This window comes from Euprymna scolopes, chromosome 12, assembly GCF_053919585.1.
Source record: "Euprymna scolopes isolate OS-2025 chromosome 12, ASM5391958v1, whole genome shotgun sequence".
Classification (NCBI taxonomy): Eukaryota; Metazoa; Mollusca; class Cephalopoda; order Sepiida; family Sepiolidae; genus Euprymna; species Euprymna scolopes.
This window is the reverse complement of record NC_136493.1, coordinates 145971807-145993543: the sequence shown is the minus strand read 5'-3', so window position 1 is coordinate 145993543 and position 21737 is coordinate 145971807. Positions and strand designations below refer to the sequence as shown.

The 21737-nt window shown below is 35.8% G+C and overlaps 1 protein-coding gene across 1 annotated transcript in view; it reads right to left on the bottom strand.

Moving 5' to 3' along the window:
• The window catches only part of LOC145291527 (uncharacterized), a 1250821-nt gene that overhangs the window by 585191 nt on the left and 643893 nt on the right, over window positions 1-21737 (bottom strand). The window contains exons 67-68 of the mRNA XM_080137518.1: window positions 18216-18245; window positions 7274-7321 (exon numbers count right to left, since the gene is read on the bottom strand). Of these exons, the coding sequence (XP_079993644.1) occupies window positions 7274-7321; window positions 18216-18245 (78 nt within the window). The remainder of the gene's footprint in view (window positions 1-7273; window positions 7322-18215; window positions 18246-21737) is intronic.

The window sequence follows — 21737 nt, the reverse complement described above, 5'->3', positions numbered from 1 at the left end:
GATTCTTTATAGAGTGTACATCGAATGGTGGATATATAGCAGGCAGATCAGTGTTCTTTACATAAAACTATCACAAGAAAAGTGTCCATAGTTTGAACATTTGTAACAAAAAACCAAAACTTTGTTCAAGACTAAATTTTTTACCATAGTTTCATAAATGATTAATACGGCTTATTACAGAAGAGCATTAAAAAATGCTATCCATAGAATTTTTATTAAAATTCACAATTCTTTCTGAAATGCAACCATATTTAATACAAATAAATTTCAATCTATGACTTAATCAGCAAATTTAAGTCATAAATGTTCAGCAGCCTTTATTTTATCATCATTCAATGATATGGGAAGCCACTTTGATGATCGTCTCATCAGTTGGAAGTGATGCTCAATGAGTTTTACAATCAGCAGACCTTAAAACAGCAGTTTTATCTATGGGATTATTTAAAAAATAATACCTACCAAGAACAATCCCCAAACTATTCCAGAACTGAATGTGTCATATTCAGGTGTGCTTGCAAAGTGAAGATGCACATTTGGAGCATATTATCAAACAGCACTAAAATAATGTTGGACATTCGTGACTGTAACTTGGTGTACAAGTCAGGTGTAGACTGATGATTACTTGTACCAAATATGGTTACAATGCAGAAAAAAATGATAAATTTTAGTAACGATTCCATGGCTAGTATTTTTTGTGGGTGTCGGCCTCTTATACGTTTTATTCTATTCCTGCTCTTTAGCTACTTTACCCATCCACCTTTAATTATTAAATTCTTTGTAAAGAATTTGACAGTGTTTTTGTAAGTAGCAAATTTATTTTTTGTATCAATCTTAAGCAGTCTTATACTGGCGATGTTCCCTCCTATAAATAGATTCTTCAAATTCTCTACTGTTTTCATGTAGTTTGTTTAAATGGTGTAGTCGTGTGAGGGACTGAATTCACTCATAATCTAAGCCATTATGAAGTTAATCATTAAATATGATTGGAAATCACCTTGAAAATAAATGGTACTTTCTCCCATCGAAAACATGCTGCGTGATGGATATCTACCATATAGCATTCTTACAATCTGGGAAAAGGGCTTAGGCGATCAATTATCGTTTTTATCTTAATATATACAAGTATTAACATGCAAAATACATTTTTTGACACTCTTGTGTTTATCCTCTCTAGTGGGTTGGTACATATTAGTGTTTTACCTCTGTTAAATATTGGACAAGTAGATATGCTAGTATGTAGTTTTGTTGGTTGACAATAACAGGAAGTGGAGTGTCAACCATGGTCAACTTAGTGTGCTCGCCAGCTTGACCTGTTGCGGAGAGTTAATGTTACATAGCATGGAGAGATTGAGAGAAACAAGTCATTAATTCAATCGGGAGGTTTGAGGTGCAAACACTTGTTTAAAATGTCTTTTTCGGGCGTCGTTACTGGTTTTTCTATGCTCCTGGTCAGTAATGTAGAACAGACCATCCAAGCAAATAAACCTCTTCTTGTCTTCAACTGTTTGCTTTCACGTGGTCCCTTTTCAGGGTGTGAACAAAGTTATTTGCACGCAGCGTTTCCTCAGTTGAGCAGGATCATTAGAGACATGTGTAGAAATAAGTAGCTCACAAAGTATGGTTATGAACATCTATGTATTTTTTTGGATTGTAACTCACGAGACATTAGACCTCTGTTACGAAAAGAGATATATAGAACACATCCTTTAAACGTAAATGAGTTCTCTATTAACAGTTTATCTCTGAATAACCAGGATTATCGCTGAAGTGTACAAGATGGAACGATAAAATTGTTGCCCTAGAAAAGATGACATGATTCCATTTCCATTTGATGAAAACCGGTTTTCTTTTTTTGTTGCAAACCATCTACTAGTTGGCGAGTTGTGTACAAATCCCAAGAGCAATAGGAGCCTTCTATCATGACTGAAAGTGACACAATGTTCAATGAGCGAGATCAGAGATGCGCCGCTGTATAACATGCTCTCTACCAATTCAAATGCATTGCTGGATTGCCACGAATAACAGGGACATGCCTTGGGTGATGAAAATAAAGTTTTTGGCGACTGTTATGGTCTTTGATGTTGCTCCTTTTTTCTTGGTGACAATATATCTTGTTTAGGATAAATATAAGAATAAAGTTGTTTCATTGTGATGTCCAAATGATAATTGTATTGCTTTTATTATCATCATATCATCTGTTCAAGCTTTAAGTCTTTTTCAACTGTGTCTTATTTGCTCTTATTTATCTACTGCGAGGTACAATACCTGATTGGGAAACTAGCATGATTTATTCTTCTCTCGAGGGTAGATGGGCCTCTCTTACGCTGTGGTAGGCAGCCCATCTAGTGATGGCGTCATGATAAAAAATAACCTTGATAACCCTGGCGAAACATCAAGTATTCAGCTATGGACAAGATTTGAATTACACCACAAACTCGTGTAGCGAGTTCAATCTTGGTTGCGACCACATGTTACATTACGTTTTTGCTCTATATGTATAACCACAGGCTTAGATACAACAAACAGGAAGACTCAATGTTGCCTGGGATTGAATGATGATCAACGAATGTTTCACACTCCCATATTTTTATTGTCATTGAAATCTGTGAAATTGCTCATTTTTCAATCCATTCAATTGATTGCCTGCTCTAGTTGGGGACCCATCATGGTGTACCAGGAGAGAGCTTCACATGCCTAACTGCAGTAACTTAGTCCACAATACATTATAGTCTACATTGCACTGTAGAGAACTTACTGTTGATTTTCTAAAATTATTTTTATATATAATGGCTTGAATTAAAGTTTAAAATGCAAAAGTCAAATGTCATACTTCAATCATGCTCTAAACAGAAATATTCACTTCAAACGTGCCCTTATCATATCAAAGAACCTACTGTTGATTTTATATGGCTGGCCTTACTGCTTGTGTGGTGATAATGGCTTGAATTTAAGTTTAAAATTGTGCTTTAAACAGAAACATTCATTTTGAACATGCCCCTATCATATCAAAGAACTGTGAGAAATTATGTGACTTGAATCGCGTCACTTCAATGGTTGATTGAATTTACACATTGTTTTAATTACAGCCTTTCTCATTCAATTTAACCTACTAAGGTAGAGGTTAATTTCTTGATTTAATATCGTCTTTCTTATCAACAAAGAATGTTGATTTTGGGTTTACTTCTTCAATGGAATAATCTGCCTTTTTTTCATATTGGAATGTTGATCAAATGGATCCAAACCAAGAACTATTGAAAATTTTCACAGAAAAATTTTCCCTACCACTTCTTATGAAGTATTAACTACCAGACTTGGATGAGTGGCAATGAGTGGCAAAATGACGCAACATAATTTTGCAATCGAGAAGATAAGACGACTGTCTTTAATCAACCAGGTAAGTACACTTTTTATAGTTGGGTCTATTTTTTGCTCTGCCAGAGTAGTAAACTATATGAGAATGAAATTCTTACAGAACCTACTGTTGATTTTATATGTTGGGCCTTTTGGCTTGTGTGGTAATAAAACTTCTCAAATGCACTTGCAATGTTAGGCTGTGTAAGGTGTTAACTTTGGTTAAAATCACCTGTTCTTTCTTTCGTCGGATTATTTTGATTATCGATAATCGATACTCATAGAAGAGATTCAGACACGAGACCTCTCTAAAGACACTGCCAGGCACATAAAGTACCTTCATGTGAAATTTCATAAAAATCGGCCCAGCCATTTTCGAGTTCATAGGGAACTCACACACACACACACACAAAATCTCTTTTATATAATAGAGATAGATACTTAGTATCCGAAACAATCACAAGTAGTTGCAATTTGTGCTGAGAATTTATATATGTTTTCAAGACAAGCAATCTATCACATAATGCATATAACCATATTAAAAAAGACAATATAGCTGTGGCAGTCACAAGAGAGACATGAATAACATTCATCACTATTGTACACTGAAATGACTTTTGAGGTCAGAAAGAATTTGATATTTTATCTATGAGGTTGATATATAGGAGTTTACCTTAGTGTGGACCATAAGACAAACTCCTATAATATTTTGTAACAACACAGACATCAAAAGAAAGGAAAACAAAGTCCTTTTTTAAACAACAAGGAAAGGTATTTATTTATGTTGCGTACACCATTTAGTATGTTTTGGCAAAAGTTAATAGTGTCAGAGTGAAGAAAGGAATTAAGAAAAAAAGTTAGTGGCTGCCATTTTTCTTGGAGGAATATATATCTTCAGTAAAGATAGCTTTGCTCAGTTGTCCAAAGCAAGGAGACGTCCTTCTTCAGCCATGTCAGGGAAATCGTGGCTGGTGGCTGTGATTCCCAAAGGAGCTGGGTCAGTTGAAATTAGTACATCCTGGAAGCTGATCTGTCGTTGTAGGACCAAATCACCTTGCAAGGGCTGCTCTCCATGAGAGAAAATAAATGTCAATGTTTATGACTGCTACAGATATTGTTCTAGGCCTTATTTAGGCTAAAATGTGTATGCTAGATATATGTTAACTCTGGATTGATATTATAAGCACGCAAAAACTACAAGTGATCTTAAAAATGACTAAAAAAAACTAGCCAATGAAATACCATGCTTAAATCAAATGTTGATACTATTAATGAAGTTTTTACAATTGTTAAAGTATATTACAGACACCATAACATTACGCATTGAATGTTAATTAGCATATGAACAGCATCATCAGTGGATGCTGGAAGAATGATACAGTGTAATCTATTTCGAGTAAAATTATGTTTGGTGATAATTAAGTTTGGAGAAGATTTTATGAGGTGTTGGGTTCAACTTGTTAGTAGAATATTATATATACTGACATGGCTTGAAAAACATCTTTCTTGGAATTCATACATTTGATCCATTGCTCTTTCTGCTTCTTGTAAAGTTGATTCTCTCTATCATTCCAAACACTTTTTCATGCCTAAAGATATTCTCTATCTCTACAAATTTACTATCAAACCTTGTATAAAGTACTGTTGTCATATCTCTGCTGGTGAATCTCTGTTCCATTTGAAGAGTCTTGATGAGATTCAGAAGCAAATCTGTAATTTGATCGGTGAAACTCTTCTCTTCATCTTCTCTCTCTCATAGACATGATGTTATTAATCTCCGTCTTTTCTATAAATATTATTATGACGTGTTTTTCAAAATTGTCTCATCTGTTCTATACTTTGTTCCAGTATTCTCCATCAATTCACTCTTTTGACACTTCTTTATAGTACAGCTTCCTATTTCAGTAACTCCTTTTAAGGTTTGTGGAACTCACTTCCTGCTGACTGTTTATCTCCTATTTATGATCTTGGCCTTTTTAAGACTAAGGTCGATAGACATCTCTTGCCTTTGTGCTAATCATCTTTCTTTCTTTTTAGTTCTTTACATCAAGCAGTTTGATGCTTTGTCTGGAACGATTTCTATTTAAAAACCGTGGTTCAGATATTAATAATTTCCTTATGCTTCCCATGTATCCTTGTTGTCAGAATCTAATCCAACAAGATAATATGATCTCTTGTCAAGTATGGGAAGCTTGAACCTGTTTTGAAAACCTCTCGGCTAACTAAAATACTTTAACAAGCATATCTTATATATTACTGAATTCTCTGAAGTCCCCCCTCCTCCTGTACAATCTAATGCTTCCTCACCATGATAGGGGATTGTGGCATGGTAGTGTAAAAGCTATGCTATTTGGATCTCTAATTCTTACTAGAGTCATCCATAGCAGACAGGTTCGGCACTAAGTAGTATAGGATCACTACTTGACTAACAAGGCTTTGGTGAAAATCCATGAACAGTTAGCATCAGGATCCTTCATTCTCCACTCATCTGCTTCTGTGTGTGGCAAGTTAGGCACAAAATTAAAAATTAATGAAAGTGGCAATGTTGCTTCTGCAGCATTTCTTTGTGTTCTGAGCTAAACTTTTCCAAACTTTGCATGCAACCGCAGAGCCTTGCTGCTCTTGGTGTCGGGCATAAAAGCCACGATCCCACTAATCAGTGAAAAGCTGTGACTAACAAGGAGGAGTTCATGCATAGACAACAATCCAGAGACATGATATCTGTGAGCTTTGTGGTGAAGTTTGACTTGCTTAGCAAGCAAGCAAACAAACCAGCCACATTCAACAAAAAATTAAATATTTTTTTCTGAAAGATACTTGGTAGCATATCAAGTATTTTTATTTTGGTAAGAAGCTGCAATTTATGAAAACCATTTCTAGGTTTTACTTTAGTTTATGTATGACTTTTTCAAAGTCTACAAGAATGTATTCTACCATGGTTTAATGCAGGTGTAATGGAATTTGATGCAGACTATAGAATTTGCAAGCCAAAAGTTAATCACATTGGATCTGTTTATGTCTACCACAAACTATGCATAAAATAGCAATTCATTTTTTTTATAAACACTTGACACAAATTCTTTGAGGTTTTTTAAAACCATTTTGTTATGGAAGATTTTCTTTTCAATCTGTTGATACACAAAATAACAAAGAATCCCATTTTAATTTTAAGTTAAAATCAGGGAGGTGGGGTGGGGATAAAGATTAATTATAATTTTTTAAATTTTATATTCAAAAGTGATCATTTAGTCAATGGTTGCAGAAATCTCATCTGACATTAACAGAAAAATAGGAATGGTAACTTTTGCATTTGGAAGACTAAAAGAGCAGATATAGATTAGTAAGAACATATCGAAGTTAAGTCTTTACAATACATTGATAATTCCCATCCTTGTATATGCAAGTGAAACTCGGACTATGCTGACAAAGCAAAAGAGGAATATCTTTGAAATTAAATGTTTAAGAACTATCCTTGGAGTAACTCCACAAGATAGACAAAGAAATTTAGATATCAGAAAGAGGCTTAATATTTATAGATCCCTCCACAACATTGGAAAAGGGATTACTATGGTTTAGGCATGTTTCCCGGCTACCAGATGCCAGAAGAAAGATCAGAAGGTTGACCACCAAAGAAATAAGCCAACCTCATAACAGTTGATACTGATATGTTACTCTTGATAGATGAAAGAGTGGCTCAAAACTGTAATAAGTAGCAGAATTTTGTTCTCAATCATGTGGTGAAGCTTTCAAAATTGAAAAAAGAAACCAGTTTTATTAAAATTCACTTTTTGTTAGATGAACGAAAGGTAAAATTTTGATTTTGCTGGATTTGAGTCTCATTTTTTTGCACACAAAATTTTATATCTCTGATTATAAGTAAGTGGCGTTTTTTATAAAAGAATGTTACCTCCTTCTTATTTACCTTCAGGTTTTGTTGCAGGATGAAAACTGGCTCTGGAATGTATGATTTCTAAAAGATAAAAAAAAAAATAACATCTGTTAAAATTTACTTGCTAAGACAAAAAGAGAACAGATTAACTAAGAATTATATTTATACATTTTTCATTTTGGAAAACTTTAAAAAAATTCTCAATTTTCAAGGAAATCATTTTAAAATAATGTTAAAAATATATTTTCTTAATTAATGTTGCAGTTTTCAGCATAATATTTTGTGCAATGATTAAGGAAAATCTTATTTAACTTTATATAACTGTTGTATTTATTAAAATATACCATCACAAGTTTTGAAAAAATACTTAAAGTTATAGTTTAAAATATATGTATCTATGCTTCCTATCTAAAAATTTAGTAATATGCTATATCTAAAATAACTGTGAACGTTCTCTTTTATCACACTTATATTACCATCAAAATTATTATTTAAATCCATAATGCCACATACGAGGGGCGTGCAATAAGTAATGCTCCTGACCCACTTCCCATAGCAGTAGAGCAATGAAACTTGGCACAGTTATTAGTCTTTCTCTACATAGGAACCACCCAAAGTTATGCATTTCTCCCATCGTTTGATGCAGCTCCAACCACGACGTGACTTCAGAAATCAAGGCTGCATCATTTGGGAAACACTTTCCTTTCAAAAACAACTTCATGGCTGGGAAGAGGTGAAAGTCAGAGGGTGCAAGGTCAGGAGAGTATGGAAGATGGGAGAGAATTTCATTACCACACGCCCGTCCTTCTGATCTGGTGACATGCGAGTTGTGGACCGGAGCGTTGTCCTGCAGGAGGAGGGTACCTTTGCTGATCTTGCCTCACCTCTTGATTTTGATAGCTTTCTTTAATTTCCTCAAAAGTGAAGCATAATAGGCTCCTGTAATTGTGGTACCCTTTGCCAGGAAATCTGTCATCACTACTCCATCCTGGTCCCAGAAGACTGTGAGCATGACCTTGCCAGCAGAGGGCTGCACCCTTGCCTTCTTTGGAGGTGGTGAGTCCAAGTGCTTCCACTGCATTGACTAGGCTTTGGTCTCTGAATTATAGTGATGGACCCAGGTTTCATCCTGTGTAATCAGTCTTTTGAAAAACTTTGACTCATCTTCTTGGCACATCTCTAAATTCATCCTTGAGCACTTGACGCGTTCTCACTTCTGGAATTGTGTGAGCAACCTGGGAATCCATCTGGCAGACACCTTATGCATATGCAAATGGTCATGAATGATAGTTTCCTGTACTAATCTTGACATCTTGGGCTATTTCGCGAATAGTAATGCACCAATCTTCCAAAATGGCAGCCTCAACTTGACGGACAGATGCCTCATCAATGGCAGAAGGGGGCCGACCAGGTCTGGGAGCTGTTTCCACAAACTTCTGGCCATGTTTGAATTCACGATGCCAGCGTTTTACAAGGTCATATGATGGGGCATTATCACCATAAGTTTCTTTCATTTCAGCAAAAGTCTCCTGTGGTATGCATTCTTTAAAATACAAAAACCGGATCACTGCTCGACATTCAACAGGCTCCATTTCACACCTGACTCCGTTCAAACACCTGTAAAACAGAAACTACAATTAGTTCAGAGCTGTAATTTGTCAAATAACCCGTAGAGCTATAAATCATTGCACATGCAAAATTTCAGCTAGATCAGACAACTGGAAGTGGGTCAGAGGTATTACTTATTGCATGCCCCTCGTAATCTTTTGAAATATCTATATCTATATATCTATAAAAATGAAAGTGTGTGTGTGTCTGTCTGTCTGTGTACATATCCCTACACAATAACTCTTGTCAATTTTCAGTCTACAGACTCGAAATTTGATATACAGGGTATGGAGGTTTGGGAAAATCTTTGTAATCCGTTTCCGGACAGAAATTTGGCTGTTAAAGGGTCAAAGTTCAACGATTTGACCTTTGAGAACTCTACGAAACTCCTCCGTCAATCTTGGGCCTAAACACGAAATCTTAGATATAGGTTCCTTGGACATGGATCTAACTTAATAACTTGATTTGTGCCTAAAACAATAAATGTTAAGGGGTCATAATAGGGGTCAAAGTTAAAAAAAATTGACCTCTGCGGTCTTTACCAAATTACTCAGACAATTTCTGGTCTAAACATTTGAAATTTTACATAAAGGGTATTTAGAGATAAGGCAAGCTTTTTAATCAGTTTGGGTCGAAAATTTGAGCTACCAATATATAAATGTATGTATGTATGTTTGCATGTCTGCAAGAAAGGTAGGCTCTCTCTACCGTGCTAGAAAACTACTAACACCCGAAAGTATTCTGTACCTCTATAAGGCCACCATTCGCCCATGTATGGAGTATTGCTGCCACATCTGGGCTGGTGCATCTGCTACTAGTCTCTCGCTCCTTGACAAGGTTCAAAAGAGAGTCGCAAATCTGATAGGCCCTGAACTGGCATCTAAGCTTCAGCCTCTGTCCCATCGACGAAATGTTGCATCCCTCTGCCTGTTCTACAAGTATTTTAGTGGTGAATGCTCTGATGAACTGCAATCACTTGTGCCCCCACGACGCGAGCACCCTCGACAAACCCAACAGGCTACTAGATCCCACCCCCACACTGTAGAGGTCCCTAGATGTAAAAGATCTTTTTACTCCAATAGTTTCTTCCCCAGAACCGCAAGACTCTGGAATTCCATTCCAGGTCCCTGCTTCCCCAACAGTACTGACGTGCAGAAGTTCAAGTGTAACGTGAACCGACACCTTGCTGCCCAAATCCCTACATAGTACCCCAGTAGTTGTTGCCCCTGATAGTAGCCCCCTACACCAAAGTGGCAATTTGCCTTGTTTGGGGTGAAAATGTAATAAAAAAAAAAAAAAAAAAAAAAAAAAAAACTTTCAACAGAGGCGAGGAATTTTCACAAGATCAGTATCGTTTTTAAGCTCAACCCATCAGACGACAAATATCGAAAAATTGGCTAAAAACATTAATTCCTTCACCCTCAACTGGATACTTTTCTACAGGGAGAGGTCGCTTTTTTCAGCGATATTTTCGAAAGTCATCCCCTCTTTTCGATTGACTAGCCTTAAATTAAACATTCAACACTTCCGGTTTGGCGATGGGCGCAACAGCAAAGACGTCACTTTTTGTTTTCATGTTCTTTTCCTCCATCACAGTATGGATTCGAGCCTGCCTGCCTGCCTACTACCACTTTTTTTTTTTTTTTTTTGCTCAGCTCACACTTCTAAACACCCGGGCAATGCCGAGCACCCAGGCTAGTCTTTCATAAATTTAAAAAATAAATGATTTTTTTTTTTAGAGACAGATTTTTAATGCATTTTTAAAGTTCAATATAACTGTCTAACTTTCATTTTAAATAAAGATAAAAAATATTTTAAAAATGTGAAAATCTCATCAGTATGCCCTGTATTTAAGAATTCAGGTGATCGCTCATCCCCCTCTCAGTACAGGCCAATAAGTCTCCTGTTCGTCATGAGTAAGTTGCTAGAATCTGTGTTAAATACAGAAGTAATCAACCATCTCAACAAAAATAACCTTCTTAGTGACACTCAATATGGTTTCCGTTCTGCTAGATCTACAGCAGATGTCCTTACAGTTATATCTCATAGAATTAGCAAATCTCTCGATGGTGACAATCTTTCTAGGGCAATTGCTCTTGACATATCTAAAGCCTTTGATAGGGTATGGCATAAAGGTTTACTTCATAAGATCGCTAGCTATGGTATAGCTGGAAAAGTCTTCTCAATTATTAAATCATTTCTTTCTGATAGGTTCATAAGAGTAGTAGTTGAGGGGCAAAAATCAGAAGCTCACAGTATTAATGCCGGTGTCCCTCAGGGATCCATCCTGGGCCCAACTCTTTTCCTGATCTACATTAATGATCTTCCAAATCATATCCTTACATCATTTGTAGACATTTATGCTGACGACACTACCATTTATGGTACCACATCTAAGACAGTAAACGACCAAGTTCTCTCCAATTCTCTCTCCTCTGATCTTGAGCACGTAGTACAATGGGGAAAGGAGTGGCTGGTTACTTTTAATGCATCTAAAACCAAGCTTCTCTCTTTACATCATCAACATTCTAATCTACATTTGTCATCAATTGAAATGAATGGCTCTCGTCTTCAGGAGGCCTCAAGTTTTGACAAGCTTCTGGGCTTGACCATTACGCCTGATCTTAAATGGAACACGTATATCAAATCTGTTGCCAAGGCCGCTGGAAAAATGGTGGGATCTTTCTATCGATCCGGTAGATATCTCACTGCTGATGCTATTCTCTATCTATATAAGAGCCAGGTACGTCCAAGGATGGAATACTGTTGCGACATCTGGGCAGGAGCTGCTAGAAAGGACTTGTCCTGCCTTGATAGAGTTCAAAATAGACTTCGTAGTCTCGTAGGAGATGTCCTTTTCTCCTCCTTGCAACCTCTATCTCACAGAAGAGATGTTGCGAGTTTGTCTCTGATGTATCGTTATTTTCATGGAAAGTGTTCAACTGAGCTTCAATCTATGGTCCCCCCCTCGCCAAACTTTCACAAGAAACACTCGTCTAGCTGTAAACACTATCAATAATTTCCCCCACTCTTTATCTGTGCCTAAACCTAAACGTAGATTCCATGAACAAAGCTTCTTTCTTAGAACTGCACACCTGTGGAATTGTCTTCCGTTTTCCTGCTTTCCGGCTGACTACAATATGGTTGTGTTCAAGTCTAAAGTAAATAAGTTCTTGATGAGCCGTTCCATATAAGTTATCAAATTTACCAAATTTTCATTACTAATGATTACTATATTGACCAATTTCTACTGTACACTCTTTAACCCTTATCCTTGAGTGGCCTCTGGGCCTTGATAATGTGGTGATGCCTATGTAAAAAAAAAACAAAAAAACTATACATTAGAATATGGAAACGTTAGTTAATTCTAGTAATTAGGTGCACATATACAAAAAAAAAATGTTTAGGATAAATTTTTATTAGACTTGACTGAAAAATATCTCCTACCACTTCTATTACACTGAAACGTACTAAACCTCTGCCAATGAGTTGTGAGAGAAAGAAAGATCATTTAGACAGGCCTTGAGCATATCTACGATGGGCCAGCTTGCAGGCTGCATGTTTGATATGCCTGCTTTAACCCACACATTCATTCATTTGATTGGCAAAGAATAAATGCACAAGCAACTACCATTTACAAGAAGAAAAAGTCAGTAAGAATTTAAGAGGCTATTTACAAGGAGAAACTATACAGAGGGAAAACCGTGGATGTCCAAGGTCACCTTGAAGTCCTGTAGTGTGAACTGGTTTACAACCTCATTGGGTAGTTGGTTCCACATCGAAGCCTCTGGAACTGTCAAAGGTAGACCTTTTTCACATGCCCACGAAGCTCACGATCTGGGGCAAAGATGAAGAATAGGTCCCTGTCCAGGCCGCACTGTCCATGGAAGATGTTGTAAGCGAGGATGAGGTCACTTTGAAGCCTCCCCCGCACAATGGAAAAAAGATTTAGAGCCCTTAAACGTTACTCATAGGATAGACTTCTGAGGCCAGCCATCATTCTCATCACCAGGCGCTGAACCCGTTCAAGACGCTGAACATCCTTTATGTAACAGGGGGATGTGGCCTGAATACTGTATTCGCGAATCGGGTGCACGAGGGAGATGTAGATGGGAAGGAAGATGTAGGGAGTGAGATGACCAAAGGAGTGTTAGCAGCGATGATGTAGTGTTCAGAGGATGTGTGGAATGCACAATCACTCCAAGATCCTTGGCTTGACTGACAAACTCCAGCAACCAATCATCTGGTTGGAAGTCAAGAGGGAATGAAGGAGTTGGGGGATGCTGGCCCATTGCCATGTGGCTTTTTTAAACTCCGGTCATAGTCCAGTGACCATCTCCAGACTTCATAGCGGTCATGCTGGAGGTCTTCATAGTCACTGCAGGGGGCAAGAATTTTGATGTTATCGGCAAACAAGAGGAATGGCTGAGAAATCACTTTGGGCAAGTCATTGATGAAGATCAGAAACAACACGGATCCCAATGACTGAACTCTGTGGCACACCACTTGTTGCACTGTATACATCAGAAAGGCAGCCGCTCACTTGAACTCGGAAGATGAAGTCAGCAAGGAAGGCGCCGACCCACTGCATGACCTCAGGATGGAACCCAAATGCCTGAAGCTTGATGAGAAGTAGACAATGATCTATAGAGTGAAAAGCTTTGGCAAAGTCCAGAAAGACAATGTCCGCAGTTTCTCCCTTGTCTATGATACTCGTCAGCGACTCCTCTATGACCAAAAGGTTCATTAAACATGACCTCTTTGGCACGAAGCCATATTGGGATTGAGAGATTTGCTCGGTCTGTTGAAGGTGGGACATCATCGCACTTTTCAGCAACACTTCCTTGGTATTGCAGACAATAGGGGTGAGTGAAATAGGCTGGTAGTTTACAGGGTCTTTTCTGTTACCCTGTGACTCACTCAATGTTTTCTTTGTCCAACTCGATTTGCGGCATAAGTGGGGCGTCACGGTCAAACGGTACCGGTTCTCTGCTATCATCTGTTCTGAAGATAGTTGAGAAAGTCACTGCAAAAAACAGCAAATTGCTTAGTAGGGTCTTCAACAATCGCTTGGTCCATCTTCAACTTGACAATCTGGTTGCTTAGGCAAGCATTTCATTAAACATGCGCAAAGAATGTTTTTGAGTTGTTGGTTTCGAACTTCAGGCTCTCTTGCCTCTCAATGTAGGTGACATGGTTTTGCTGCCTTTTGAATTGTGCAGCATCCGATTTGTGATTAATGTACTCCTGCCAAGTTCTCTCTGTTTTCACCTTTTTAATCACCCATGGTTTGGTTTTGACCTGTTGTGGATTCTTCAGAGGTACAATAAGTTCTGTGATCAAGGCAGTTGCATGCTTAAACGCTGTCCAAAGGTCTTCAACGGAGGTCAATGAGTTCATGGCACGCCAATCAATAGTGTTTGCAGCATCAAGAAGAGCTGGTATACTGGTGACTGAGAACACGTGTCGCAGCAGGTTGGATGTTTGAGGAGGGGAAAAGGAGGTGAGCATTCTGAAACAGGATGCAGTGGTCCCCCAACCCTAAAGGTGGCAGGGTGGTGACGTTTGAGATAGATCAGAGGTATAATGTAAAAACCAGATCAAAAGTCAATGGTCGATTTCCACCATGAAAGCGGGTGACGGAGTGTATGTGCTGGAACAGGAAGCAATCTTCCAACACTTCCAAAAGACTTTGGTTGAAGGTAAATGCTTGGGGCATACATCATGTGGCAAACTAGTCAATTCTGGGCGCATTGAAATCACCAACGATAAGACAGTCTACATGTATTTAGGAAGTTAATTCTATGGCAGCTAAGAGATATTGATTGTCAGTAAGTTCAGATGTGGAAGATCGATAGACCACCAGTATGGGAAGTGTAACTGCAGTGACAGAAATGTGACACAGGACAGCATCGTAGTTTGCCGTCTGGCAGGCATCTGAGGGGAAAGGAATTTCGGTCAGGTTGAAGGATGATTTAACATAGACAATAACACCGCCACCCATTCTATTGACTCTATCACATCTGAACACGGAGTAGTCCTGTAGATGAATTTTAGCCTCCAAGACAGCAGCATCTGACCACAATTCTGTGATGACAACTACATCAGGAATGGTTTGCAAGATTCGGTCTTGAAGCTTGGCAAATTTCGATAGAAGGGAACATGCATTGGCATAGAGGACAGTTATTGAGTTCTCTGAGGTTGTACTGTAGATACGAATTGGTGGGACAAGTAGAGGTGGGGTCTGTATAGACCCACCCTGGGCTATACTGGAGACTTCCAATTTATTACCTAGCCAGCTGACACCATAATTGGATGGTAGGTAGGACTCAACGATTTGGTCATAGTGAATTTTGAGGAATTTTTTGCCGTTTTGTATTGAGCTCCTCTACAAGATTGCGGTGCCAACCTCTCTCTCATGGGAAATAGTCTTTCCAAAAATTTAGGGATGGGTACTGATTGGATGACTTTGCTGCCTTGATCAAGGTATCAGCTTCAGCAGAGGTAGAAAAAATTATCTTCAGCGGCCTATGTCGGAGAAGGCGATTGAGTGATGCATCTGTCTTTCCTACTTATACAACCTTGCGGATTTCAAGAACATGGCCTGTGCCTGACAGGATGGATTGAGTTATAGAGAAGGTGGATTTTATGTCAAGGAGCAGCGTGTCAACTAGTGATTTTGTGGTGGGCTCTGGCACTCTGACACTGACAATCCAAAAGCATCAGCAAGTGGGAGAATCTTCGTTGTCGAGTGCGTTCACATTGAGCTTTGATGAGTACTACTACCTTAGATTAAAGTTAACCTGTGAGAAGTGGTAACTAAGGCTGATTTTGCACATCCCAAAGAAAAAAAAAAAACAATTGCAGCATTTTAAGAGTTTTTATTAGTAATTGTTTTTTGTTTTTTTATTAATAAGTCACCACTAATCAAGGCAAGAAGTCGCTCAGGGATACGAGTTTGAAGCTATATGGAAATTATTATCTAACTTTAGTACGTCGATCACATAAATGTGCTTACTGTATTTGAAAGTTAAAGTTTTATTTTGAATATGTATTTGGTGTTTTAATCTCACTGTCAATGTGATAAGCAGCACAAGTAGAATACCTGTCTGAGGACGAATATAAGCAATAGATATAACATTAGATTTAAATTTTTAATTTTTTTCTTTCTTCAGGAGGTATTGTACAGTTTTGGTACCATTACCCCCTTTAGTCCTTGAATGGCAAATTTTACCAAACAAATTTAATAATGTACCCATGTTACTCACCCGGTTGCTTAAAATATATATTCGATAATTCATAATAAGTTTGTTAGTTTAAGAGTTTACCAAGCACATAAACATTATTGACTTTCACACACACACGCACCAATTCTTAAAAGAATCTATTACTTGATATAACTCCAAATTTCACTTTGTCTTCTTTTAGTAATTAGTAGATATTAGTTAAATTTAGAACTGAAAGGAAGTTGAACAAAAAGTTATAAGTTCTATATCTATGATTTTTGATTATTCATATAAAATGTTTTATTTTATATCTAACCAGCTGTACCTACCCGATATTGGCCAGGAATCCTTTTATTTTTGTCTGTTTCATTTTTTTTTTTTTATCTTTATATATATTTTAAAAAGAACCTAAGAGCCAAATAAGGCAGCAGGTTGTTAAAAATTTGGGATGTAATTATTGCAGAGATGGTAATACTGGTTATGCAAGTAATAATCTTGAGCATGAATGAAGGAGAGAGAGTGAATATTAATGAAGCTGGGATTAGAATTCTGACAAATTTTGTTTTGGATTTTTGATTTCAATAAATATCTGATTTATAATAAAAAAAAGTTATAATTTAATGTGTAATCATCAGTTAACATTCATGCAAGAAATACACATGCACATGTGAAATTGTCTCATAATTTCATTAATCTATATAATAATATACTAATATACATTTTTTATTCATACAAACATTATTGGCTACATATTTGCATACATGTTTCAACTATGACTTTATTCAAAATTCACTATCATTAGACCATTATACATTTACTGGAAGTAATGTAAATTTATAATCCCTGCTATACTAAAGAAATGCTCTGCTGAGGTTGCCTTGGTCCTCTCCAAACTATTTAACAGATGCTTTATCAAATATAGCTTTCCTGGCTGTTGGAAAATTGCTTCTGTTGTATTTGTTTACAAGAATTCTGCCAAAAGAACAAACCCATTAAATTATCGCCTCATTAGCCTCCTCCTCCCTCTCTTTGCCAAAATCTTTGAGTCCTTAATCAATCAAGTACTAGTCCACCACCTCATAGATAATAACCTACTCTCCGACTGACAGTATGGATTTAGCCAAGTCCGTTCTACTACATATATCCTAATTATAACCCCCAAACATATATACCATAGGTTTCATGCTAGCAACCAAACACCAACCTTTGTCCCATTGCTGAAATATGGAATCTCTGCACTTGTTTTACAAATATTTTAATGGAATTTGTTCTGATGAACTCAAAGCTCTTGTACTCCCATGTCGTAGATACCCTGACAAACACGACAGACAGCAAAATCTCATCCTTACACTGTAGAAACCCCTAAATGCTGGAATACCCTCTACTCAAATGGCATATTTCCTTGAATTGCTAGACTTTGAAATTCCCTTCAGAGTCCCTGATTATACTGACATGCAATAGTTCAAGTATAATGTGAACAGACATCTTGCTGCCCAACTCCCTACATAGTATCACTTTAAATTTAATCCCAAATATTAGCCTCTTACGTCAAAGTGGCACTGTGCCTTGTTTGGGTGAAAATAACAATTAAAAAAATAATAATGATACTAGACTTTGAATAATATCACAGTTGAAACATGTATGCACGTATGTAGTCAATAATGTTTGTATAAATAAAAAAGATATGCTATAATATAGTTCTATTGTTAAGCACCATCTTATAAACACTGGATTTTCATTGGATTAACATTTAGACAACAACAACGATACACATATTATTTAATAATTCGCTAATGCATACATACATTCTCACTTTTCATATACATTTAAAAAATGAGATTGTCCAATCAGCAAAAATGGTGATTGGTGATTTATTTAATGTCGTTAGAGTAAACAATACTGACCCTAACTCATTTTAAAATGAATCATTCAAAAATGAAATTATTTCAAAAGCAACATGGAATTTCTGCTAGTATAGATTATGATGTATTTTTCATAATCATACTATGTATTTCATTAATAATCAGTAATCAATAGGATATCTTTAAAATAATCATGCGATATCAATTATATTGCACATAAAAAAAATGAAGGAGAAATAATTGCCATTATAATCTCTACCCTATGATTATACTGCTTACCTGGAGTAGGTGTCATCTTTGAAACTGTCACTGGAACAAGAAAGACATTTTCGTGTGAAAAAGATAAAAAATATTTACACTAAATATTGAAAAATACATAAAATATATTGAACTGTGAAAATATAAAACAATCCATCAATATTTCAATGTAGTTTATAAGTAATCTTCGATCTATACAATTAGACACCAAGGCAGTTTAATGTTTGTATATATGTTATAACGCTTATTACTTTTTTAAGATGTAATTATCCAATCGTCAAAGAGGCAATGCAAAATAAGTGACTTCATCAGATGTTTATGTCGATCCAGTTTTGAATCAAAGTTTAGTATCTGTTCTGTCAAAATAGTAAAGTAATTTTGTGGGGTCTGAATTCACACTGGATATTCATATGTAACAAACTTCTGCAAAGAGGTCTGTATGTGCACTGGACGCCCATAAATTAAAATATTTTAAGTATGGCAGAAATATACAACAGATAAAAGATAAAACTGGAATTTCCATGGGTTCCTTTATATAATAACTAGTGGGGGGACACCTTGGCATTGCCAGGCCATAAAAAAAATGGACAGCCTAACGTTTCTACAGTTCAAGATCATTGATTTCTATCCCTCGATATCCAAAGAACTTTTCAAAATTGCCCTGGAGTTCGCCGAGGTATATTCCAATATATCCTCGGAAGAAATCCATATTATTAAAAAAAATGTAGAAAATCAGTTCTAGTAAATAACAATAACAAATGGATAAAAACAATGATGACAAATTCTTTTGACTTGGCAAGACTCTGCAGAGGTATCAGATCTTGTGGAGTTATTCATTCTATATGCTCTCACATTATGTTAATTTAAACATTTTATTTTTGGCTAAATATTTTTTTTTATTTATTTTTATTAGCTACTCGCGTATGGGAGCTGAAAGAAAAAAATACACCCTTTTCCATAAAATGGAGAAAAATAGAGCATAAACCAGCATACGTCCCGGAATTAAGCCAATGCTCACTCTGTAATGCAGAGAAATACTACATCCTCCGGTCCATTCATGACCCAAAAATAAAATGTTTAAATGTGAGGAGTGAAGCTTTGAAAAGTTGCATACATAGAAGGAAGGGGATCCTAATAAATTGGATCAATGAAAAGAACAACACTTAGATGTTGTTTATATATATGTATATATATATATGTGTGTGTACATATATATATATATATATATATATATATATATGTAATAAGGAGAAAAAATTGTAAATACATAAATGATTAGTCGGTAAACTTGGATTTTAATCGCAATTATATTATAGATTTTTAATTAATGTAAATAAAAAAAAAAATTTTTAAATTTAATTATATTTTATAAATGTAATTTATAATCTATTTCGAATTTAAAACTATAGAAAAATATAATAATGTTAATAAACTAGGGAAATCACTTAGGATAGCCTTGAAAGATTTGGGTTTTTTAAAAATAATTTTTAAACGTATTTCGAAATTTTTAAACGTGATTCAATATAATTAAAAATATATTTTTTAAACTTATTTTTGGAAATTTTTAAATGTAATTCGATATAATTAAACGAATTTTTAAGTTTTTAACCGATACCAATACAGATTTTAAAGTTTTTTATACATAAGGAAAGAGATTTTAAAATTAAATGGGGTTCAAATTAAAATCGATTCATATAAAGAAAACATTTTTTTCGAAATTAGATCTTAAATTTAAATAATTCAAAGTTGAAAATTAGGTATTACATTATCCGATATATATATATATATATATATATATATATATATATATATATATATTAAAAAAAAAAAGGGGGGGGGTTAAACAAAACGAGATTTGAACGTGAATTCGTGAGGTATATATACTTCACACTTCCGGTTATAAGATAGACGAATATTGGCTGAAGAGAGCTTGATAAGGATACCTTAAACGGGCCTTATTATCGGGCTTGAAACCGACGGTACCAATGATCTGTCTCAACTAACAACTTTCTGTACACAAAATATATATAAAACGAGCATATATATATATATATATATAACTAGCATATATATATATATATATATATATAACTAGCATATATATATATAACTAGCATATATATATATATATAACTAGCATATATATATATATAACTAGCATATATATATATATATATAACTAGCATATATATATATATAACTAGCATATATATATATATATATAACTAGCATATATATATATATATATAACTAGCATATATATATATATATAACTAGCATATATATATATATATATATATATAAATAGCATATATATATATATATATATATAACTAGCATATATATATATATATATATAAATAGCATATATATATATATATATATATAACTAGCATATATATATATATATATATAACTAGCATATATATATATATATATATATAACGAGCATATATAAAAAACTAACATCATATATATATATATATTAAACTAACATCATATATATATATATATATATATATATATATATATATATATAAAACTAACATCATATATATAAAACTAACATCATATATATATATATATATAAAACTAACATCATATATATAAAACTAACATTTTTTTAAATTTTTTTTTTATTATTACATTTTCACCCCAAACAAGGCAAATTGCCACTTTGGTGTAGGGGGCTACTATCAGGGGCAACAACTACTGGGGTACTATGTAGGGATTTGGGCAGCAAGGTGTCGGTTCACGTTACACTTGAACTTCTGCACGTCAGTACTGTTGGGGAAGCAGGGACCTGGAATGGAATTCCAGAGTCTTGCGGTTCTGGGGAAGAAACTATTGGAGTAAAAAGATCTTTTACATCTAGGGACCTCTACAGTGTGGGGGTGGGATCTAGTAGCCTGTCGGGTTTGTCGAGGGTGCTCGCGTCGTGGGGGCACAAGTGATTGCAGTTCGTCAGAGCATTCACCACTAAAATACTTGTAGAAAAGGCAGAGGGATGCAACATTTCGTCGATGGGACAGAGGCTGAAGCTTAGATGCCAGTTCAGGGCCTATCAGGTTTGCGACTCTCTTTTGAACCTTGTCAAGGAGCGAGAGACTAGTAGCAGATGCACCAGCCCAGATGTGGCAGCAATACTCCATACATGGGCGAATGGTGGCCTTATAGAGGTACAGGATACTTTCGGGTGTTAGTAGTTTTCTAGCACGGTAGAGAGAGCCTACCTTTCTTGCAGCGACCCTGGCAATGCGTTCAATGTAATTGTTCCAACTCATGTTTCCCGTGAACGTTAGGCCAAGGAGTTTGAAAGATGGACTCTCAGATAAAGAGTCGTTGGCCATTGCTATGGGTGGTAGAGAGGGTTTCTTGTAATTATTGAATGAAACTAGTTTAGTCTTGGCAGCATTGAATGCGACCAACCACTTTTGTCCCCATTCCACTACAGATTGGAGGTCTTCCTCTAGTGTTTCTGCCATTTCTTTAGAAATGTGTTCATTCGTCTTCCTGTCGTGTCTGCCATAGAGTGTAGTGTCA